Raw genomic sequence first — 24,243 nt, 5'->3', positions numbered from 1 at the left:
CAGCGTTGGGGTGAGCCTGGGGGGGGGGGTCACCTTCAAAACGAGGCCCCCTGACGTCTGATACGGAGATGGGGAGCGGAAGCAACACCGCCCGGCTGAGAGCAGGGCCCGGTGGAGGCCATGCCAGGGCCCCAGGGGGAGGGGAAGGGGGCCCTGACCTCAGAGCCTGACGGCACCCCATCTTCCTCTCTCCCCAGTCCTGGAGCAGCTGCTCCCGGAGCTCACGGGGCTGCTGAGCCTCCTGGACCAGGAGCTCCTCAGTGACAGCGCCTTGCAGAAGAAGATGGCGGTGGCGTCCATCCTGCAGAGCCTGCAGCCCCTGCAGCCCCTGCCAGGTCAGCCTGGAGCAGCTCCGCACAGAGCAGTGCCTCTCTAGAACCTTCTACACATCCCCCCACGCCCATGGAGGGAGAGCTAAGCCTCCGGGAGGCCGGAGGCGCCCGCCACGCTCCCTCCCGCCCAGGGTCCCCATCCGCCTGGCTCTTGTCCTTCCCCGGAAGTCCTCCGTTCCCAGCCCACCGCCAGCCGGGCAGCGCGCCCCACACGCACAGATCACACGCGACACACAACACGCACAGACCACACAACACGCAACACCACTCGTGACACACCACACGCATAGCACGCAGACCACACACAGACCACACGCGACACACAACATGCATAGCACACATCCCACGCACAGACCACACGCGACACACAACACGCACAGACCACACAACACGCAACACCACTCGTGACACACCACACGCATAGCACACAGACCACACGCAACACACAACATGCATAGCACACATCCACGCACAGACCACACGTGACACACAACACGCACAGACCACACAACACGCAACACCACTCGTGACACACCACACGCATAGCACGCAGACCACACACAGACCACACGCGACACACAACATGCATAGCACACATCCCACGCACAGACCACACGTGACACAACACGCATAGCACACATTCCACGCACAGACCACACGCGACACACAACACGCACAGACCACACAACACGCAACACCACTCGTGACACACCACACGCATAGCACGCAGACCACACACAGACCACACGCGACACAACACGCATAGCACACATTCCACGCACAGACCACACGCGACACAACACGCATAGCACACATTCCACGCACAGACCACACGCGACACAACACGCATAGCACACATTCCACGCACAGACCACACGCGACATGCCACCCAGCACACACAACACGCACAGCACACATGCGGCATGTAGCACGCACCGACACAAACATGCGCTGACAGTACAGACCAGACACCTATGCACACATCACACACTACCACACACACGTGCACGCTCACACACCCTCGTCCTCCGGAGTGGCATCCCCCAGAATGCTGCGCGCGTCCCTGGGAATCCGCATTTCCTCCGCCTGCTCTGCTCCACCCTCTCACCCCCCCCAGTCCCCCCCAGCCGCAGCCCTTCCTCCCCCCGCGAGTCCGCGGTCAGCGCGGTCTGTCTCGGTAGCTCGGTCTCAGCCGCACGGGCCTTGGGGGTGCGGTGACCGTCACACTGGTGACTCACGGCGCGGGGTCCCCTGCGGCCCTCGGGGGACGGCGGGGCTCCCCGAAGGCCAGCGGCGTGGCCCTCACCAGAGCCGTGGCGCCAGCTGTCCTAGAGAGGGAGGTGTCCGCACGCCTCCGAGAGAGTCTGGGCTGCTTCACGCCCGCCCGCAGGCCCGGCCGTCTGGGAGGATCAGGTTCAAGGCCAGCCCCTGACGGGAAAGCCCCCTCGCCTCCGTCTCGGTGGAGAGGAAGCTGGGCACGCGTGTGCCCGCCCGTGACCCCCAGCTTGCCCCGCGGGGACGAGGGGGAGGGCACCGAGGGCGAGAGGACCGGCCCCAGCCCCTCCCTCCCCCTCCCCACCCCTCCAGCCAAGGAAGCCTCCGGCCTGTACGCCAACCTGCACTCGGGGCCCAGCTTCGTGGAGTCTCTCTTCGAGGAGTTCGGTGAGCGCCCTCCCCCCCTGTCCCCCCCCAGGCTGGAAGCCCTCCCCCCCACGTGGCCGCACTGCGGGGCCTCGCCGCTCCGCCCCCAGGCAGCTCAAGGGTCCACCCCCGTACCCGGGCAAGCGGGGTTCGGGGCGGGAGCCCACACACCTGGCCCGCGTCCCGGGCGCCGGCGGAAGCCTTTTGCTCAGGTGGCAGACGGAGGGGATGAGGGTAGAGCCCAACTTCCGGACCCCGTATCCACCGCCCCCCCACCCCCCTCCTGCTTGGCCCCCTGTAGACTGCGCCCTGGGCGACCTCCAGGACTTGGCAGAGGATGACCGCGAGCCCAGCCCGAGAGCCAGCCCCGAGCCGGAGCCCACGGGGAGCCCCGCCCTGCGGAGCGTGAGTGGGGCTGGGGGGGGGGCGGGGGGCGGAGGGGGGCGGGAGTGGGGGGGGCTCTGCCTCCTGGGGGCTTCTACAAGGCCCTGAGTTCAAACCCCAGTATCGCACACGCACACGCACGCGCACACACGCACACACGACACCTTCACGGGTAGACTGCAGCCTCCCTGCGGGGCGCTCTGTGCCGCTCTGCGGGGCCCCTCGTCTGACCTCCCGCTTCGTCCCCCCTCAGGCAGAGGACCTCCCTCCACCCCTGCCCAACAAGCCTCCCCCCGAGGACTACTACGAGGAGGCCCTTCCCCTGGGTCCCGGGAAGTCCCCCGAGTACATCAGCTCCCACGGTAGGTTCTGCTATGGGGGGGGCGGGGGGGGCGCGGGAGCCGGGGCGCTGAGCCGAGCTGAGCCTGCCGGGCCGTGGCCACCGCCCCGAGCCTCTGCGACAGCCCGGCTGGCGGGTGGGCGCGCCCGGGGTGCTGGGCGCTGTTCAGTTCTGCGTGGGCTTGGGCAGCCCTGGCTCCCCCCGGGGAACAACAAGAAGGAGGAGCCCAGCCGCCGAGAGCCCCGCGTCGGGGCGGGAGGCGGGCGGCGGGCGGCGCCGTTGCCGGGCAGCGGGCTTTCGAGCGGCGTGGGGGTGGACGGGACTGCCCGTCCACGGGCGAAAGGGGCCGAGGCCTGAGGCCCCTTGCGCCTGCTCCTCCCCCCCTCCTGCCCGGGACCCACCAGGCGCCCAGCTGTGCCCCTCCGCCTCTGCCTAAAGCCCCAAGCCAACGCCGCCGCGCCAGCCCCGCACCACAGCAGAACACCCGGCTACCGAAACACACACGCGAGCTCCGCATGAACGCCCAGCTACCAAAACACACGCACACACGAGCTCCGCACCACAGCAGAATGCCCGGCTACCGAAACACACGCACGAGCTCCGTGCAAATGCCCAGCTACCAAAACACACACACACACGCGAGCTCTGTGCAAATGCCCGGCTACCAAAACACGCTCACTAGCTCCGTGTGGCTCGGAAGTGAATCCCAGGGTGTAGTCCCTGAAGAAAATCAGAGGATACTGCATAATGCAATGTGCTCGAGCTTTAATTACGCATAGACACGTCCATGCATTCATTTGAACAATTTTTCTCGGCTGTGCGAGAAGCTCTTAGGATTTTCCTGTGGAAATGGAGGGGGGAGCCTGGTGCAAAGTGCTTGCCTAGCGTGGTTGAGGCCCTGGGTTCTATCTCCAGCATCATACATACCTACTAGGTACATATATATCCTATCTCACACACGTCAGTACCTACATATATCACACATGTAGATACACACAGATCATAGCTCACACACACATACACAAAACCAATAGGTTAACCAGCCGTGACCTGAGACTCTGTTTTTCTTTTTCGTCGGTCGTGGGACTTGAACGCAGGGCCCGGGTGCTGTTCCTGGCTTCCTTTTTGCTCAAGGCCAGCACTCTCCCGCTTTAAGCCCGTTTTCTGGGGGTTGTTTGGAGATGAAGGTCTCACGGACTCTCGTGCCAGGGCTGGCTTGGAACTGCGATCCTCAGACCTCAGCCTCCCGAGTAGCTCTGGATGAGAGGGTGGGCCCCAGCGCCGGGCCCACCGAGAGACTCTGAGCTCCGATTAACTAGCAAACAGCTGGACGTCGAGGCGCGGCTCTGGTGATGGAGGGGGGGGGAGGGAGGGAGGCCCAGCTGGCCACACAGTGCACAGACAGAGCTGCAACCGGCCACTCGCGGCCCCCCAGTGCCCTGAGTCACGTGGAGGGGGCTGACCGCGCGCTGATCTGGAAAGACCTTTGAGCCGGGTCTGGAAGGAGGGCTGGGAGTTCTCCGGTAAAAGATGAGAAAACACAAGGCGCGATAGGAACACAGGCCCGGAGCGTGACCGGGACAGGGCGGTTCTGGGGACGGGGTGGGGGGGGGGGGTACAGAGCAGAGCAGAGGTAAGGCCGGGACCAGATCCCCCCCCACCCCCACCCCCGCCGGCCGGGCAGCCCTGAGGAAGAGCGTGGTCCCCGGCCCCTCTAACCCTCCCCGCCTGGCCCGCACCCCAGCCGGGCCTTGTCTGCCCCCAGACGGCTGCGGCCCCGCCCTCTCGCTCATGGACGGCTACTACGAAGACGCCGACGGCAGCTACCCCACCACCCGGATGAACGGAGAGCTGAAGAGCTCCTGTGAGTGGGGGGGGGGGAGAGGGGGCGGGAGGGGGGTCGTGGTTCGCAGGAGGGGGGTCGTGGTTCCCACGGGTTCTGCCCTCCCCCCCCCGCCCCACAAAGCCTCACGGGGGGAGCCCCGAGTCAGCAGCCCCAAGGGTGGCCTGGGCCCCGAGACCCGGCGGCCGACCGGAGGGCGGAGCCCGGCGCCCGTCTCGGTGCCGCGTCCCCCTCCGCGGTGTGGGCTCCAGAGCCGGGGGGGGGGGGGGGGGAGGGGGGGCGACCCGGTGACGGCCCCTCCCCGCCCCGCCCCGCCGCCGCAGACAACGACTCGGACGCCGTGAGCAGCTCCTACGAGTCGTACGACGAGGAGGAGGAGGAGGAGGAGGGGAAGGGGCGGCGGCCGCGGCTGCAGTGGCCCTCGGAGGAGGCCTCGCTGCGTCTGGTGCGCGGCTGCCGGCTCTGCGCCTTCCTGCTGCGCAAGAGGCGCTTCGGGCCCTGGGCCAAGCAGCTGACGCTCATCAGGGACGACCAGCTCCTGGTGAGTGGGCCCGGCACGCGCGCGTGTCCCCGCCACGCCCCGGGGGGCCGGGGCCCGGGCAGAGGCCCCGGACCACGCCCGAGGCCGGGAAGGCGGGAGAGCCAGCTCCGGGCCCCGCGTTCAAGCCCACAGCGCACGCGCACACACGCGCACACACGCGCATGCGCACGCGAGAGACGCCCCCCTAGAGCGCGCGTGCACCTGTGCTCCACCCTCGTCGGCAGGCGCGTCCTAAGAGCCCATCTCCCCAGGCGCCCTCCCCGCCCCGCACCTTGCTTTTCCCGACAGACTTGGCCCTTGCGTTTTCGTGGTTCTCGTGAAGACGGTGCGCACACGTACCCCGGTGATCGTTACGTAGGCCGGGGGTCAAGGGCTTCGTTGTAACGCACCATCTCCTACGTCATTTCATTTGAAAGTGCACACCCTGAGTTCCAAAGCAGGAAGATGAGTATGATTACAGAAAATAATAATAACAGCGCAAAACAAAAAACCAGAGCAAACCCACCTGCCCCCGCTGGCAAGCCTTGCTCCCTAAGGACGTGCCGGAAGCCAGGCGGTGGGGCCCCAGCCCCAGCCCCAGCCCCAGGGGCTCCGTGTCTGCCCCTCCGCTCTGGTCGATGGCCGTAGCGGAGACCTCCAGCTCCGCGAATGGCCGGTCTCCGCCCAGATCTCCGAGGGGAAGCTGGAGTAACTTCAGGGAAGGCACTGTGGGTGTCGGTAGACACACTTGGTGGCCCCCCAAAGGATGGTCCCCTGCCCCCCACTGTTCGTTTCCCGGTCCCATCACACACGGGACCCGACTTTTATCGGTGTCGTCCCCTCCCTCCGCTGAAATGGGAAGCTCCCTGCTTTTCTATTCCTGCGACAACTTCTGTGGGTTCAGAGGTGCTGGGAGTTGAACTCCCTAGGGTTGAGCTCCTCCTCCAGCCCTTTCTCCCATAGAGCGCGGTGCTCTACCCCTTGAGCCGTGGCCCCCACCGCTGGCTTTTTCCTGGCTAATAGGGGGAGAGAGCCTCATAGATCTGTCTGCTTGGGCTGGCCTGGAACTGTGATTCTCAGGTCTTAGCCTACTAATAATCGAGAATCATAGCAGGGGCCGCTGACGCCGACTTGCGGTTACTTTTGACACCGGTGCTCACTTTTTACCCAGACCGTCTCAGACACCGATCCCCTGTTTATTTCTCCCGTTTTAACGGGGATGAATCACAGGCTCGTGCCCCCACGCCCGGCTTTTTTCTGTTGAGATGAGGTCTTCAGCCTCCCCACCCCAATGCGGAACCGAGATCCTCCCCCTCTTGACCTCCCAAATGACAAGTGGCCGGGACTCCAGGGGTGAGCCACTGTACCCAGCCGTGGGGGGGGGGGGGGGTCTGTGTGTGTGCGTGCGTGCGTGTGTATGCTAGTACTGGGGCTTGAACTCAGGGCCTGGGCGCTGCCACTTAGCTTATTGGGGTTGTTGGTTTGTTTCTCCCTTTTTGGCCAGTCCTGGGGCTTGAACTCAGGGCCTGGGCGCCGTCCCTGAGCCTCTCTGTGCTCAAGGCCGGCGCTCTGCCACATGAACCACAGCGCCACCTCCGGCTTTCTCTGTGTGTGTGGTGCTGAGGACTCGAACCCAGGGCTTCGCGCGTGCCAGGCGAGCGCTCCACCACCGCGCCACACTCCCGGCCCCCACGCCACCCCCCTAGGTTTTCCACTCGGGGTTGGTACTCGCACTCGATCCCTGGAGCCACACACTCTGCGTCCGGCTTTCTGGTGGTCAAATGGAGACAGGGATCTCCGGCTGGGTGGCAGCCCGGGTCCTCAGATCTTAACCTCCTAACTAGGGGTACAGGCTTGAGCTGGGGCAAGAATCCTCCCGTTTCCTCCCAGGCCCTTGTGGGGTCCTCCGGTTCTGGGGGCCCGGACCACTCCCCTGCCACCGAATCGGGATCTTCCTCCTCCTCACCAGCAGGCAGCGGGACCGGAAGGTCCCCCGAGGCCCCCACCCCGCGGTCCCCCCGTTAGTCTGCGGGGGGGGGGGGGGGGCCTGATCTTCCGGAACACCCAGACGCCCTCCCTCCCCACCAGTGCTACAAGAGCTCCAAGGACCGGCAGCCGGCGCTGCGGCTGGCGCTGGGCGCGTGCGCGGTGGTCTACGCACCCAAGGACGGCCGGCGCAAGCGGCACGAGCTGCGCTTCTCCCAGGGCGCCGCCGAGGTGCTGGTGCTGGCGCTGCAGAGCCGCGAGCAGGCCGAGGAGTGGCTGAAGGTGGGTGCGCGCGGGCTTCCGGAAACCACCGCAGCCTCGCCTGTACACCGGCAGTGTGGCCGGGGAGCCCTAGCCAGCGGCTCCTAGGAGAAGACGGCGCCCCCCAGGTCATCCCCCCCAGGCCCATCCCCCCAGGCCATCCCCCCCAGGCCCATCCCCCCCCAGGCCCATCCCCCCCAGGTCATCCCCCCAGGGCCATCCCCCCAGGCCATCCCCCCCAGGCCCATCCCCCCCCAGGCCCATCCCCCCCAGGTCATCCCCCCCAGGCCCATCCCCCCAGGCCATCCCCTCCAGGCCCATCCCCCCCCAGGCCCATCCCCCCAGGCTCATCCCCCCAGGCCATCCCCCCAGGCCCATCCCCCCAGGCCATCCCCCCAGGCTCATCCCCCAGGCCATCCCCCCAGGCTCATCCCCCCCAGGCCCATCCCCCCAGGCCATCCCCCCAGGCCCACCCCCCAGGCCCATCCCCCCCAGGCCCATCCCCCCAGGCTCATCCCCCCAGGCCATCCCCCCAGGCCATCCCCCCCAGGCCCATCCCCCCCAGGCCCATCCCCGCCCCGCTGCCTCGGCTCCACTCAGAAGTCTCTGCCTTCTGCAGCCGTGCCCAGGACTGAGCGCAGGGCCTCGGGCTCGCCAGGGGGCTCCACCCACCGCCACAACACCCCACGCTGCTTCCTCCTCTCATCTTCCTGCCAGAGAAAGGAGGCAGCCCCTCACCCCTCCCTCCCTCCCTCCCTCCCTCCGTCCCTCCATCTCTCCCTCCTCCCTCCCTCCCTGCACGCAGCCGTGCTGTGGAAGGCCCTGGGTCCTCACCCGTCCCTGGGGGCCGACGCAGCTTGGCTCAGCAGGCTGGAACGCGCACTCTCGCAGGCTGGGCGCGGGGTGGCCTCGCTCCTGCGTTAGGTCTCGGCCTCCAGCGGGCGGCCTTGCCTCTCCCTGCCTCGTCACGCCCGTCCGTCCCCGCGTTGGAGCCTCGTCCTGCGAGGCTTCGGGGTCCTTCACCACTTCCTGTCCTCCGGCCCCCCGAGCAGAGGGCGGCTTCTCCAAGACGTCCACCCAGCAGCCCCAGCCCCTGGCTTCGCCTCCCTCGACCCATCCCACCCACAGGCAGACACCGAGAAGCCTCTCGGGACCCTGACCTGCCCCACCACGGCTGTCGGTGACCCAGGCCCCGGCCACCTGGTCACAGGGGGCGTGGCTGCCGGTGACCCAGGCCCTGGTCACAGGGGGCGTGGCTGTCGGTGACCCAGGCCCTGGTCACAGGGGGCGTGGCTGTCGGTGACCCAGGCCCTGGTCACAGGGGGCGTGGCTGTCGGTGACCCAGGCCCTGGTCACAGGGGGCGTGGCTGTCGGTGACCCAGGCCCTGGTCACAGGGGGCGTGGCTGTCGGTGACCCAGGCCCTGGTCACAGGGGGCGTGGCTGTCGGTGACCCAGGCCCCGGCCCCTGGTCACAGGGGGCGTGGCTGTCGGTGACCCAGGCCCCGGCCCCCCGGTCACAGGGGGCGCACACGCCCGCCGGGTCTGCTCGCCGTCCCCAGCTCGCGTCCTCCCACAGGTCATCGGAGAAGTCAGCCGGAGCGCCCGGGGAGCCGAGGCAGCGGACGCCCCCAGGTCCCCCGTCCTCCCGTGCAAGCCGCAGGTGGACAAGGTGCGTCCACCCCCCCCAGCCTCCCGCTCACCTGGACGCTGTTCTGCGCGGCCCCGAGGGGCTCAGTGAACGGAAGCACGAGGACCAGGCAGCCTGTGTGCGGTGCTAGCCGGGGGGGGGGGGGGGGGCTCGGGGGGGGGGGCGGCTCAGGGAGAGGCCAGGGAAGGAAGTGAAGCCGCGTCCGCACGCGGGCAGCAGAGGACGCGGACCCTGACCCGCAGCCGCCGTCCGGAGGGAAGGTGGGGCACACCCGCGGGGCCAGCGCTCACCACGAGGGAAGGTGGGGCACACCCGCGGGGCCAGCGCTCACCACGTGGGGGGGGGCGCGGCCGCGCCGTTCCGGGCCTCTTGGAGGGGCTGAGTGTGAGCTGTGCTTTTGAGCTGAGCAGGTGTGCGCGGCCACGACCCCAGGCCCCCGTTCCTTACACGATGGCTCTGGGTGGCCGAGCCGGGCGAGGCCACCCCAAACCACGCAGTCACCTGCTGCACCGTCACCGGAAAGGACAGTGGGGGAGGAGAGCTTGGCGGCTTCTAATGGCTGGACCTGCGGGGGGTGTGTGTGTGTGTGTGTGTGTGTGTGCGCGCGTGCGTGCCGGTCTTGGAGCTTGACCCCCCAGGGCCTGGGCGCTGTCCCTGACCGCTCCAGGCTTAGCGCTCTACCGCTCTGAGACACAGCACCCCTTCCTGTGTTCTGGTGACTCCCTGGAGGTCAGCGCCTCGTGGGCGTTCTCGCCCCAGCTGGCTTCAAGCTCATTCCCGGGCGCGCAGCCTCCTGCGTCGCGAGGGTCCGCGGGCGTGAGCCACCGGTGCCCAGCTGTGTGCCCGTGTGCCCCCTCCTCCCCGCTCAGATCTCTCCTGGCTCCGAGGGACCGTCGGGGCCTGGCTGGACTAGGTTCTTTGCTGCGGCAGGACTGGAGTTTTCACTCGAGCCCTACGCGCGTTCGGGGTTCTTGCTCACTCCCCTGGCCCTCGTCCGCTCGAGCCGCGCTTCCAGCTCTGCTTCGTGCTGGCTCATGGGAGGTGGAAGTCTCCCCGACGTCACTGCCCAGGCTGGTGACCTCAGCCTCTGCGTCGGCACGCGGGGGCGAGCCGCAGGCCGGTCCCCTCCCCGCCGCGTGGGTGCTCCCCCGTCTCCTCGTGTCAGGGTGACACGCTCTCGTGGCGCTTCCGCAGCCAGGCCACCCCCGCCCGCCCCCAGCACCCAGGCCTCCCACGCGTATCCTGCTGGCACGCGCCCTCCCGGGCTCCGGTCCCCCCGCCGAGGCGACTGCAGACTGCTGGGGCGCGGCCGGGCGCGGGCTACCGAGCGTCCCCTCCGTGCCGGTAGATCCAGCCGGCCCTGGCTCGGCCGCCGCCTTCCCGGCGCCCGGGCAGGGCGTGCCAGGCGCACCGCCGCCGCGGGGGGCCGTGTGTGTGTTCGACGTGTGTGCTGGGGACGTGGGGGAAGAGGGGACTGATGGGGGCTCCCTCCCTCCCTCCCTCCCTAGAGGCTGTCCCAGGAGAAGCAGGCGTCGGACTCGGACAGCCTGGGCGTGGGCGACGGCGGCTCCACCCTGGGCCGCCGCGAAGCCGGGGAACCAGGTAGGGCCCTGCTTCCTCGTGCCAGGCGGGAGAGGGCGGGCGCGGGGGAGGGGGGGGAGGGGGAGGGGGCTCCCCCGGGGCACGCGGTGACCGACCGAGGCCCGCGTGGCCCAGGCCTGGCGGGCAGGTTGGGAACCCAGAGCAGGCCGGGTGGAGCCAGGCCCCCGCCTCCTGGTCTGACCCACCCCCCCTCCCCCCGTCCCCCCCCCCACCCCCGGGCACCAGGTAAAGGGAAGAAGAGCGGCCTGGCCGAGCTGAAGGGCTCCGTGAGCCGGGCGGCGGGCCGCAAGATCAACCGCATCATCAGCTTCTCCAAGAAGAAGGCGCAGGCCGAGGACCCGCAGACGTCCTCCCCCGCCTCCTCCACCGAGGACGAGGTGCCCTGCTGCGGTGGGTACCGCGGGGGGCCGGGCGTGGGGCCGCCGGGTGGGGGGCCGCCCCGCCCGCCCCCCCCTCCCCAGGCTGGCCGCGGGCGCTCACGCCCCCCTCCCCCCCCCCCAGGCTATCTGAACGTGCTGGCGGCGCAGGGCTGGAGGCAGCGCTGGTGCCGCGTGGGGCGGGGCACGCTGTTCTTCCACAGGGACCGCGCCGACCTGCGCACGCACGTGAACGCCGTCGCGCTGCGCGGCTGCCGGCTGGCGCCCGGCTTCGGCCCGCGCCACCCCTTCGCCTTCAGGCTCCTGCGCCACGGGCAGGCAGTGGCCGTGCTGGAGGTGAGGGCGCCCCGCGTGCACAGACGGGGGGGGGGGCTCTCGTGGGGCGCGGCCGGTACGCGAGCGGGGCGTCCTGGGCGCCGGGCAGCCCGCCAGCCAGAGCCCGCCCGCCTCTGCGTCCCCAGCTTAGGTTTCCGGGTGCACCCACGGACCGATCGCACACGGAGGCAGGCGGGGGGACCCCGGAAGCCTGCGGTCTTAGGAAGGCAGTCGGGGGGGGCAGCTGGAGCCCCGGTTTCTAGACGGTCGCCCCTCGCTCCTCCTGGACCCCGCGGCACGGGGGTCCCAGTGGGTACCTCGGGGGGGTTTGGGGGTTTGGCTGGAGTAAAGCGGGCTGCCGGTGCCTCCGCCGTGTGGAAGTGGGGTCCACGGACGCGAGGTCCACAGACGCGAGGTCCACGGACGCGGGGGTCCACGGACGCGAGGTCCACGGACGCGGGGTCCACGGACGCGAGGTCCACGGACGCGAGGTCCACGGCGCCTCCCCCCCCCCAGGCAAGCTCCTCTGAAGACATGGGCCGCTGGCTCGGGCTGCTGCTGGCGGAGATGGGCTCCAGGGTCACCCCGGAGGCGCTGCACTACGACTACGTGGACGTGGACACCTTGACCAGCATCGTCAGTGCCGGACGCAACTCCTTCCTGTACGGCGGGGCCCCGCGGGGGGGGGGCAGCTAGGGGACACCGGGAGGAGGGGGGGGTCCCCGCAGGGGGGCAGCTAGGGGACACCGGGAGGAGGGGGGCCCCGCGGGGGGGGCAGCTAGGGGACACCAGGAGGAGGGGGGGGCCCTGCAGGGGGCAGCTAGGGGACACCAGGAGGAGGGGGGCCCCACAGCGGGGGGGGGCAGCTAGGGGACACCGGGAGGAGGGGGGGGTCCCCGCGGGGGGGGCAGCTAGGGGGACACCGGGAGGAGGGGGGCCTGCGGGGGGGGGGGACAGCTAGGGGACACCGGGAGGAGGGGGGCCCCGCGGGGGGGGGGGGCAGCTAGGGGACACCGGGAGGAGGGGGGGGCCCAGAGCCTGGACAGCCAGCGTGGAGCTCCCCCCGCCAGCCCCGGGAAGGGAGCCGCCGGGGCACCTGCACCTGCACACAGGACGGCCGGGAAGGGCCCGGGCTCTGCCCTCGCGCCGTGGGACCCCACGCGGACCCCCGAAGACCGCGGGGGTGTGCGTGGCTCACGCCCATCCCCTAGCTACGCAGGAGGCCGAGATCTGGGGGTCCTGGATCAAAGCCAGCCGGGGCGGGGGAGTCGGTGGGACCCCCAGACTCTTTACCTCCAGTCAGCCAGCAGAAGCCGGCGCAGGGGCGTGGCTCGGGGCGTAGAGGCCCCGCCGCCCCCCGACGCCGTGGACCGCCGCCGCCGGGATCTGGGAGCGTGGCCGGCCAGGCCCGGTCCCACCGGCACCCCCGTTCCTCCGTCCCCCCCCCCCCCCCCCAGCTACGCCAGGTCGTGCCAGGACCAGTGGGCGGAGCCCCGCGTCTATGACGACGTTCCCTACGAGAAGGTGCAGGTGCGAGCCCCCGGGCCCCCGGGGCGGCTGGGGACGGGTGGGGACAGGGCCAGCCTTCCTGAGCGCAGCCTCCCCGCCCTCCCTCCCTCCCAGGACGAGGAGGAGCCGCCCAGGCCCCCCGGAGCCCCGGTGAAGCGCCACGCCTCCTCCTGCACCGAGAAGCCCCCACCCGCGCGGACCCCCAGGTCACCGTCAAACGCCACGCCTCCAGTGAGTTCCACGGGGGCCAGGCGGGGAGAGGGCAGGGCGGCTGTCCTGAACGGGGCTCCCTCCCGATCCGGGGTGGCCAGGGCAGACCGGACCCCTCGGTGGACCCCAGGCGGCCTGCCCGGCTCCGCCCGGGACCCGGCAGGTGCCGCGGGGACTCTGTGTGCCCGGTGACCCCCGTGCACTGCTTCCGGGGCGCAGCCTCTGCCCCTGGATTTGCAAGCCCGCATCCCGCGGGCCACCGCGTCCAGGGCTCTCCTTTCTCCTGCTGCCACATTGCTTCCCGAGCCTGCACCTCCTCCAGGGCGCGCTCTGTGCTTGGTTCTGGTCCTGGGGCTTGAACTTGGGGCCTCAGTGTGGTCCCTGAGCTGCTTTTGCTCAAGGCTAGCGCTCTGCCACTGAAGCCGCAGCGCCACTTCGGGCTTTATTGATTTAGTGTCGTTTGGTCGAGATAAAGCGTCTCACAGACTTCCCCGGGCAGGGTGGCTTCAGACCGAGATCCTCAGATCTCAGCCTCCCGAGTAGCTAGGATGGCAGGCGCGAGCCACCAGCGCCTGCCTGTATTTTATTTTTTTTAAGTATTATTATTATTATTTTTTTTGTCAGTCCTGGGCCTCGGACTCAGGGCCTGAGCACTGTCCCTGGCTTCTTCTTGCTCAAGGCTAGCACTCTGCCACTTGAGCCACAGCGCCACTTCTGGCCGTTTTCTGTATATGTGGAGCTGGGGAATCGAACCCAGGGCCTCATGTATACAAGGCAAGCACTCTTGCCACTAGGCCATATCCCCAGCCCCTTAAGTATTATTTTTAAAAGATCGTTTTTCAGTCCTCTAGCTCTATTATTAGTATGGCTCGTCCTGCCTGAGGGCAGATCTGCCTTCCACTCCCCACTCAGCCCGGAGCCTGCTCTAGAACTCTAGAAGAAGCCCTCCCCTCCCCTCCGGGGGTGGGAGATCCCTCTGGGGCCTGGCCACAGTGAGCCCTGTGACACCCCATCCGTGGAAAACTCCCATGAACACAGCAGCGAAGCTGCGGAAACGGTTTCAGGAAGGGAGGGAAGGAGGAAGAGAGAGCGAGAGAAGGGCGGAGAGAGACTGCAACCTATTGTAAATGTGTGAAAATGACATTTCCCTCCGCATAGCTAATGTAAGCGAACAATGAAAAACTAACTGAAATCAAGGTGGGAGATGAAAGAAATCACACACACACACACACTAACAAAAACAAACAAACAAACAAAAAGCCCAGGCCCTTTCTTCAAATCCCACACGTGGGTGAACAGGTATTTCTCCTGGTCCTGGAGGCTGGAAAGTCCCAGATGCCAGCAGATGGGCGTCTGTAAGGCTGGTTTCCTCTTTCAATTATTATTATTCCCTAAGTAGTTGTACAGAGGAGTAGCCCAACAAAGCAGTTTATGAATACGGCCTATCTTGATCAGTGTCACTCATCCCTTTCCACACTCCCACCCCGGCCTTGCTCTTCTTTAGAAAGAATAATATCGTGCCATTTGTAAATAAATGGAAAGATTTGGGGGGGGGAAGTTCTGTTACTTGAAGTAAGTCAGCCCCTAGAGTCAAACGATGCACGTCTTACCTGACATGTAGAAGCTACATTTAGCTTATAAATATATATATAAGTAAGTTCGGTGGTATGCAAACGTATACAAACGTATCGGCTGAAGTACGGTAGATTGCGGGGAGAGGTCAGAGTGTAATTCCTTAGGAAGGCAAAATCAAGGTTCAGCAAAATGAACACCAGGAAGCAGGTATTCCAGGAAGTAGGGATTCCGAAGGGATGGAGCGGGGCCGAGAGGGAAGGGGTGGACAATGAAGAGAAGACGGGGAGAATGCCGTCGCGAATCGCGCATGCAGCCTCCATCCACGTCCTGTTTCAGGACGGCTGCCTTCCCGCTCTCTGGGGTCTGCCTTTCACGGACGCTGATCCCATTTACGAAGCTCGGCTCCGGTTCCCCTGGCTGCCGGACTCGGCGCTCTGGGCCGGGGCTTCCTCAAAATAAAATGGAGTTTGTAAATACAGTCCATAAACAGAGCTAATAATAATTAGCAGAGCTCAAGTAAATACACTAAAAGTAATTAGTAATTAAGTTGGATGCCGATGGCGCACACCTGTAATCCTAGCGACTCAGGAGGCTGAAATCGGAGGATCAGATTTGAAGGCAGTCTGGGCAGACAAATCCATATGACGCTTTTTTTTGTTATTATGGATGTTTTAAAAATCATCACCTGTAAGTACTTGTAACAGAGCTATATGGCTCGCTTCTAGCTAGCCAGCAAAAAGTTGGAGATAGAGGTAGGCCACTAGTGAAGAAAATAGAGACAGAATGAAGTGGGAGACTCCAGTATAGTCAAGAACATATGGCTGTATGAAAATGCCAGTGAGACACATTGTATACAACCGAGTGGTAATAAAAATATCTTCAAAAAGAACGGAGTGGAAAAAGCCAATGTAGAAATGCATATCGCCTTGGTCAGTAGCTAGCTGTGTGCACCCAGCTCTCCAGAGGAGAAAGGTCCTGAAATCTGTAGAAATATTAAAACCTCTCCAGTAAATGAAGAGGTTCTTTCAGGACATCTTCTTTTATAAAATATTATCGAGGGGAAAAAAAAATGATGCCCTTTGAAAACCGAAGTACGTTGCCCGTCACGAAGGTTGTTACAACATGCATTATTTCTATCATCACTTTCTAAGGCTCAGTTAGCATTCACCGTTTCCTTAAGTATCTCACATAAACTTCACTGTGTCCTATGAGGTTAATGTTGTCAGAATCCTTGCCACAGGAGGAGAGTGACACTTGGAGGAAAAGCGCCAAAGAGTTAGGACCAGAAGCTGGGCCCTGTGGCTCACGCCTGTCATCCTAGATACTCAAAAGGCTGAACTCTGAGGATCACAGTTCAAAGCCAGGTGGGGCAGGAACGTCCCTAAGACTTTGATCTTCAATTAACCGACACAAAGGCAGAAGTAGAGTTGAGTAAAAATGCTCAAGGACAGTGCCCGGGCACCGAGTTCAAGCCCCAGGACCAGCACACACACACAAGTTATGATGAGAGCATAGAAGCCCTGTCTAGCTGCTTCCAGAGCCCTTGTCCTGGTCCCTGAGTTCCGCTAGCTCCCTTTCCCTCTTTTTCCCTTAAGGCATTCCATCTAAATATGTCAAAAGGAATTGGATGACTGGGAACCATTGGCTCAAACGTATGATCATTAACTGTTCAGACCTCAGGATTTGCGGTTCAAAGCCAGCCTGGGTAGGAAAATCTGAGACTGTGACCTCCAAAAAGAGCCAAAAAGCCAGAAATGGGGCCATGGCTCAAGTAGTAGAGCACTAGCCTTGAGCTTGAAAGCTCAGGGACAGCGGCCAGGTCCTGAGCACAAGTCCCAGGACTTGGGGGCTGGGAATGAGGCCTCGCAGTAGAGTGCTTGCCTGGTATGCATGAAGCCCTGGGTTCGATTCCTCAGCACCACATACACAGGAAATGCCAGAAGTGGCGCTGTGGCTCAAGTGGCAGAGTGCTAGCCTTGAGCAGAAAGAAGCCAGGGACAGCGCTCAGGCCCCGAGTTCAAGCCCCAGGGCTGGCAAAGGAATGGGTTGGATCTTCCCATTTTGTCGATGGAGCCGTCAAGGGTGAGGCAAGCCGACAGGGCCTCGTGCGCCCCCCACCCCCAGAGGCCGTCACCGAGGGCCTGTCCTCCCTTCCCCGCGCCCACCGCGCAGGTGCCAACCAGTCCAAGTACGGGAAGACCCGGGCGGAGGAGGACGCGCGGCGGTACCTGGTGGAGAAAGAGAAGCTGGAGCAGGAGAAGGAGACGATTCGGACGGAGCTGCTGGCGCTGCGGCAGGAGCGGCGGGAGCTGCGGGAGGCCCTGCGGAGCGGCCCAGGTGCGGCGGGGGCCCCCGAAGCCAGGCCCCGGGGCCTCGGGACAGCAGGGCAGCGGGGGCCGGGCCCGAGCTCCGCGACGAAGGGCCACGGCCCTCGAGGCCGGGTGGGGGGGAGGAGAGGCGCTGCCGAGGCCGTCCAGGGGACGAGGCGCTCGGGCGGACGCCCTGCAGGAAGTCCCTGAGCTGGGGGGGGCGGGGGAGAGAGGGGGGCCCTTGCTGTCCTCACCGCTGCCTTTGCCCCCAGGGGCGAGGCTGAAGGCCCTGGAGGAGGCCGTGGCCGGCCTGGAGGCCCAGTGCCGGGCGAGGGAGGAGCGGCGGATCGACCTGGAGCTGAAGCTGGTGGCGGTGAAGGAGCGCTTGCAGCAGTCCCTGGCGGGGGGCCCGGCCCTGGGGCTGGCGGTGGGCGGCAGGGGCAGGAGGAAGGTGAGCCCCCGGCCCGGTCCACGGGCAGACCCCCCCTCCCCCTCGACGACTGCGCTGCTCAGTCCAGAACACCGGGGCCCGGGGAGGTGAAGCCCCCCCACCCGCCCGCAGCCTCCCCGGGAGGGGGGCTCGCGGAGACAGTCCCATGGCTGTCTAGGTCGGCACCGGGGTGGCCTCAGGGGTCTCAGGTCCTGAGCCGGGCGCCGGCGGCGACGCCCGTAGCCCTAGCCACTCAGGACGCGGAGGGCTACACAGAAAGGCTCAGCCAGCCCCCCGGGCAGGAAAGTCCTGGACACTTCTCTCCATCTAACCACTCACACGCCGGAGCCCCTCGGGCCTGGGTTCAAACCCCAGTACTGACGACTGACCCTCCCCCTCCCCCTCCTCAAACTAATCTAAGATCTCAAAACGCCCTCAAGATTGCCGATGATCACAGCTACCCGATGTTGTCGGGGTACCCTGGCCAGTACAGTATTTTAACCCGCACTGTGAGCTTGTAGTGACTCCACCTGACAGACAGGGAAACTGAGGTCCTGAATGACCGGCTCAGGGCCACTGGGCCAAGGGAATGATAGAATCCCAAGCCCAGGCGGTGTGACTGCTGAGATTCCCGCCGCGCCCACCGCCCGCCCCTCCTGGGGTCCGCAGGGCACCCGCCCTGCCCGCTGGACTTAGCAGCCCTGTCGTTTGCTCCTGGCGGCCATACGAGGCTGATGTCCCCTGCTTCCGAAAGGACACCCTCAGAGGGGACTTCCCTCACCTCAAGTCTCCGGAAGGTTCCTTCATCAGCACACATTCATCCAACAAAGGGCTTTACTTAGATTGTCTGTATATAATTTGATCAAATGCACCCCCTCTGTTTCTTTTATTTTTAGGTTCACTAAATTTATTTTAAAAATCATAAAACGTGTCTTACAAAAGAGCATTACATTCTGCACACTGCTCTGAACAAATGCCAGGGACATGCGAACTATTGTTACTCTCCCCCCATCCCATCCCCCCCCAAATGTGTACAGTGACCACAAAGCAAGGTGTTCACGACAATTCCATCACCCCCTCTACTTCTTACCTCCACTTCTCTGCCCCCCTTATCTTATAGTTTTCACTGGGCTTCATTATGCTAGTTGCATATAAACATATCATATACTTGGGTGATATTCACCCCTCTACCACCCTCTCCTCCCCTCTCCCCTGCCTTTTCCCGCTGACTCTCCCCTACCATCCCCCTTTTGCATTGATGTCTTCTTGTGGTTGATTTCAGTCTATTTCTTCATATGAGAGAAAGCATGAGGTACTTGTCTTTCTGGAGCTTATCTTGGTTAACATGAAGATCTCCACTTCCATCCATTTTCCTCTGTCAGGATTTTCAATCTCCGTATTTGGGACCGATTATTCTTTCTTTTATGTGGGATATTGTATACATGCTGGGGTGCCTAGCAGCATCCGTGATGATAGCACCCCACCTTCAGTTACAACCACCAAAATGGACTCCAAACTGGGCCAAGAGGCACAAGCGAGTGACCCCACTACTCACAAGGCTGAGGCAGAAGGACTACAGGGCCAGCCTATGCTATAAAGCGAGTTCTGGTTCATCCTGGGCTATGATACCATCTCAAGAAAAAATTTTTTAATTTCATTAGAAACTTACAGGTGTTCTCTGGGAGACCAAAATCATGCCTGGTGAGGGACCATTAAGAATTAGGAACCAGGGGCTGGGAATATGGCCTAGTGGCAAGAGTGCTTGCCTCCTACACATGAAGCTCTTGGTTCGATTCCCCAGCACCACATATATGGAAAACGGCCAGAAGGGGCGCTGTGGCTCAGGTGGCAGAGTGCTAGCCTTGAGCTGGAAGGAGCCAGGGATGGTGATCAGGCCCTGAGTCCAAGGCCCAGGACTGGCCAAAAAAAAAAAAATAATAAAAAAAAAATAATTAGGAACCACCGCTGGGCACTGGTGGCTCATGCCTGTAATGCTAGCTATTGCTAGCCTGTAATGCTAGCTATAGCTGAGCTAATGCTGAGATCACAGTTCAAAGCTAGCCGAGGCAGGAAAGTCGGTGAGACTTTACCTCCAGTTAATCAGCAGAAAAGGCAGAATTGGAGCTGTGGCTCATTCTCATTTTGATAAAAAAAAACAAAAAAAACCTTGCACAAAAACACCCTTAGGGACAGTGCCCAGGCCCCGAGTTCAAGAGGCAGGACCAGCCACGGGGGGGGGGGGGGGGCGCAAGAATTGGAGACCAGGAGTGCAGCTCGATGGTACAACACACACTTGCTGACATTTGTGGCACTTTAGGTGTCATCCCTAGCACCGAAAGAGAGAGACTGAGACAGAGACACAGAGAAGGAATTAGAGCAGATGTGTGTTATCACATCCCTAACCCTTGCTGAAACCTCAGTCGCAGGAGCGTAATAAATGTCTGTTGAATCAGCAAATGTCTTTCCTACCTTCAGACTGTGGTTTGGGACTGGAGTCCCAAAGAGATAAACTAGCCTGTCGCGAGGCAAGAGGTGTCACTGGGAGCTGTATTTTTCTCGCGTTGTTCCAGGTGGCTGGGCCTGGGCGGATGGCAGCCGGCAGCGCCGACGCTGGAGCTGTGCACCCCGCGCTTCCTCTAACCTCATTTTAGAGATGACTCACAGAGGGCCGGCTGGCGGAGCGGCTAGAGCTGGGTCTGCCCACGAGCTCCCCCTGATGTCCCCGGTCCACACGACACGCCCGTGCACTTGTGATCCCGGGGCCGGGGTCTGCTCGCAATTCCTTGCAGGCTTCGCTGCTGGGATTTCACCCTTAAGGAACTACCTACCCCCTGTAGTCCTTCTGCCTCGGCCTTGTGAGTAGTGGGGTCACTCGCTCGTGCCTCTTGGCCCAGTTTGGAGTCCATTTTGGTGGTTGTAACTGAAGGTGGGGTGCTATCATCACGGATGCTGCTAAGCACCCCGGAATGTATACAATATCCCACATAAAAGAAAGAATAATCGGTGCCAAATATGGAGATTGAAAGTCCTGACAGAGGAAAATGGATGGAACCGGAGGTCATCATGTCAAACAAGATAAGCCCAGAGAGACAAGGTGTTAAGCAACGACGAGGAAGGTGTAAGGAGTCATGGGAGTGTAGGAAATGGGAGGGGGTGCCAGAGAGGCGGACGGGTTCATAGACGACCGCGTGGCTCAGTGGTTCACGTGCTTAGCATGGACGGGCGGTGCGTGGCCTGTGTGGCTGTGAGGATTGGATCCCAACGCGCATCCTCACCGGCCACGTGACCGTCCCTGTTTCCTCGTCTGTGGAAGGGGAGTAATAATCAGGCTCCCGTCACTGCTGGCTGGTGAGGGCTTATTAAGATTTCCTCTAGCATTGGAAAGCTTCCATTCAGAGTTCTGTCCCAGACCCTTAACTTCTATCTCAGAAAAATGAATCTGAGGCAGAGACGAAGGTCTATTAGTAAAGCAAAGCAAAGATGGTAGACCACCCAGGCAGGAATACGGGTTCATCTGAGAACAGAATAATGAGTTCTTTAACGTCATAGGTATTTGTGGCAATAAAGGACGGTGGGAGCCAGGTGCTAGTAGCTCACGCCTGTCATCGTAGCTACTCGGGAGGCTGAGATCTGAGAGTCATGGCTTGAAGCCTGCCTATACAAGAAAGTCCATGAGGTTTTTGGCTCCAATTAACCAGCAGAAAGCCAGAAGTGAGCTGGTCCTAGGGCTTGAGCTCAGGGCCTAGGCACTGTCCCTTTGTGCTCAAAGCTGATGCTGTCTCTACAGCTTGAGCCACAATTCCACTTCTAGCTTTTGGTGGTTCATTGGAGGTGAGAACCTCACAAGCTGTCCCACTTGGGCTGGCTTCAAACCACGATACTCAGATTTCAGCATCTTGAGTGGCTAGGATTAGGATTACATGTTTGAGCGGCTATTGCTGTGTGTGTGTGTGTGTGTGTGCGCGTGTGTGTGCGTGTGTGTGTGCGTGTGTTGTGTGCGTGTGTGCGCCGATCCTGGGGTTTGAATTCAGGGCCTGAGCACTGTCCCCGGGCCTCTGTCCCTGAGTTCTCATGACTAGCACTCTATCACTTGAGTCACAGCGTCACTTCTAGCTTTTTTCATAGTTGATTGGATATAAGTGTCTCACCACTCCTGCCTGGGCTGGCTTTGAACCGTCAACCTCGGATTTCAGCCTCCCGAGTGGCTAGCGTTACAGGTGTGAGCCACCGGGCACCTAGCTTCCTATATGCTTTTAATGGAGCTAATTACTACAGTACTATCTCAGAATTCCTGGCTATTGTTTACTATGCCTTATTTTTTCTGATCTCATTCAGTACCTACTTTAATGGACTTGCTAAAAAGTTGCCTGGTGCGGGGTTCGGAAATACTGATCTCGCTGTCTTTAGCTCAAGCCTTCTGTCTTCTTCCCCATGCCCTCGTGCTTGCCCACTGTTTCTGTTTTAAAGTGCCTTATTTGTTTTTTGTGGCACTGAGACTTGAACTCAAGGCCTTGTGCTTGCTAGACAAACCAGTGGAGCTATGCCCCAGCCCCATAAAGCACTTTATTCTTTGAGAGCAGGCTAGATGCAAACAACTAGCATTGGATCTCGCTTAATGTGTTTTTGGGTGTTGTTTTGTTTTGTTTTTGACCATTGACAGGAAACTGCAAGTCCACCGAGAACGGTGTCCCTGATCAGTCTCTCCCTGTCAACTGTGTTTCTGAGCTGAGAAAGAGGAGCCCGTCCATTGTGGCCACCAACCAAGGACGGGTGCTGCAGAAAGCCAAGGTAAGCCAGCACTTGCAGCAGCCCACACTCCACGGGACCTCGGTGACGGTAGCTCGGTGACGGTGGCTCATCAGCCCAGCCTCTCGAGAGGCCGAGATCCGAGAACTCAGGTTCGGAGCAAGCAAGGCAGGCAAATCCGAGAGACTCTTATCACCAACTAAATAGGGGGGGAAAAAAAAACGGGAATCAGAGTCATGGCCCAGGTGGTAGAGAATCAACTGAGTGAAAAAGCTGAATAATATCAGGAGGCCCTCAGTTCAAGCCCAGTATCAAAAAACAAACAGACAGGGCTGGGGATATAGCCTAGTGGCAAGAGTGCCTGCCTCGGATACACGAGGCCCTAGGTTCGATTCCCCAGCACCACATATACAGAAAACGGCCAGAAGCGGCGCTGTGGCTCAAGTGGCAGAGTGCTAGCCTTGAGCAAAAAGAAGCCAGGGACAGTGCTCAGGCCCTGAGTCCAAGGCCCAGGACTGGCCAAAAAAAAAAAACAAAACAAAAAAAACAAAACAAAACAGACAAAAGGCGGGGGGGGGGGGGGCACAGACGTGGTCGCTCCCTTTCTTTTAAACGTTTTCCATAAAAAAGAAAACCAGCCGGTGAGAAAGGCAGAGAATTAATTCCCACTACTTCCGTGAGTAAAACTCAACTTTCATCAGCGGCCGTCATCCTCAAATCCCCACTCAGAATCCAGTGCTCAGGCTGGCTGTTCCCGTCACAGTGACGGCAGAGGCCCTTTGGGAGGCCAGAGCCCCCAGAGGCTGGAGTGGAGTGGAGGGGGAGAGCCAGGCGGGGAGCTGAGGAGGGGAGAGGCGCCGGGGCCCGGCGCTTCCCCGTGCCTGAGGAACCGGCAGATCTGAGTGCCCGCCATGAGTGCCCGCCATGGCGAGATCCAATGGCGAGCCCCGGGAGGCGGACCCGAGCAGGAGCCAGCGAAGCCCCGTCTGTCCGCACCAGGAACTGACAGACTTGGGCGTTTCTTTCCGGTGCCAGTAGTAGGACTTGACACGTGGAGGCTTCGGCCCCCGCCTTGCGCCTTCCGCTCAGAACCTGAGCAGTTTGGGTGGTTAAATGGAGGTGAGAGTCTTACGGAATTCCCGCCCAGGCTGGCTTCCGGCCCTGATTCCCACGTTTCAGTGTCAGCCTCCTGAGTGGCTAGGATCGCAGGTGCCCCGCGGGAGTGACATTTCTGAGGCCATCCTGGTTACTAGGCTCAGAATGGACAAGCAGTAACAGCAGGAAGAAATGACTTACTCACGACCACAGGATAACTCAGTAGGACGGAGAGCCAAAGCTCTCTGACTAGCTGGCTTCTAGGGACTCGTGCCTGTGGTCACAGCTACTAACGATGCTGAGATCCGAGTATCCCAGTCAGAAGCCAGCTTTGCCAGTAAAGTCTTGGAGACTCTTAGCTCCAATAAGCCAAAAAGCTTGACGGAAAAAGTTAAGGGACAGCACCTAGGCCCTGAGTTCAAGCCTCAGTACCTACACTCGTGCACACGCGCGTGCACGCGCACACCCACCACCCCTAAGCAGTGATCTCTATGTAGATAGGTAAATGTTTCATCCTAGAGTCAAACTACCACATTCAACAAACTGATTTGTCTTGTCTTTCTGTTCCTAAGGAATGGGAAATGAAGAAGACTTAGAAAACACACAACAATTCCGTTCCAAAAGAAGAAATCAGCTTGTCCACCTCAGGCGGAAAAGCTTCTTTCAGATACCAGAAGACTGGAAGTATCCTCCTCTCTGGAGCACCAGACACCCAATTTGTATTGTTTGCATGATTTTAGGTGCTGTGGAGATTCGGGAAGGGGGAAATGGAGGGCACCCTCAGGACTTCAAAGAACGGAAGTACGGGTGGAGGGAGCCACAAGGCCGCACAGTGTAAAGGTTCTGTTCGATACCTCGGCCTTCCCCTCTGAAGGAACGAAAGAAAGCACATGAGCCTAAACCATCCCATTCCTTAGCCAAAGGAAAGCGGTGCTGACACCGCGGAGGGCACCGTGAAGAGCCTTGATCATCCTTCACACGTGCACCTACTGCATTTCTCCTCGGCCTGACAGGGAACCTCTGCCCCAGGCCAATGAGCCGGAACATCCAAGCCTGCGCAGAAGACAGCTCCACAGTCTTCCCTCCTCTGCGTTAGAGCGCAGCCACTGGAATCTTCCA

The 24,243-nt window shown here is 62.2% G+C and overlaps 1 protein-coding gene across 1 annotated transcript; it reads left to right on the top strand.

Annotated features, from left to right (window-relative positions):
- Positions 1-202: 202 nt before the first annotated feature.
- On the top strand, positions 203-23,825 carry LOC125344685 (actin filament-associated protein 1-like 1). Its single transcript, XM_048337102.1, is given in 18 exon segments — positions 203-322; positions 1,916-1,994; positions 2,275-2,378; positions 2,611-2,719; positions 4,463-4,561; positions 4,864-5,081; positions 7,149-7,328; positions 8,885-8,977; positions 10,465-10,558; positions 10,784-10,948; positions 11,060-11,271; positions 11,767-11,912; positions 12,708-12,774; positions 12,874-12,942; positions 12,945-12,990; positions 16,717-16,881; positions 17,126-17,304; positions 23,697-23,825. Coding segments are annotated over 18 exon segments (2,088 nt in total). The 5' UTR covers positions 203-283; the 3' UTR covers positions 23,721-23,825.
- Positions 23,826-24,243: the final 418 nt, after the last annotated feature.

The sequence above is a fragment of the Perognathus longimembris genome, unplaced genomic scaffold (assembly GCF_023159225.1).
Source record: "Perognathus longimembris pacificus isolate PPM17 unplaced genomic scaffold, ASM2315922v1 HiC_scaffold_3715, whole genome shotgun sequence".
Taxonomy (NCBI): domain Eukaryota; kingdom Metazoa; phylum Chordata; class Mammalia; order Rodentia; family Heteromyidae; genus Perognathus; species Perognathus longimembris.
Note: the sequence above shows the minus strand (reverse complement) of the source record. Positions and strands in the feature narration are given on the sequence as shown.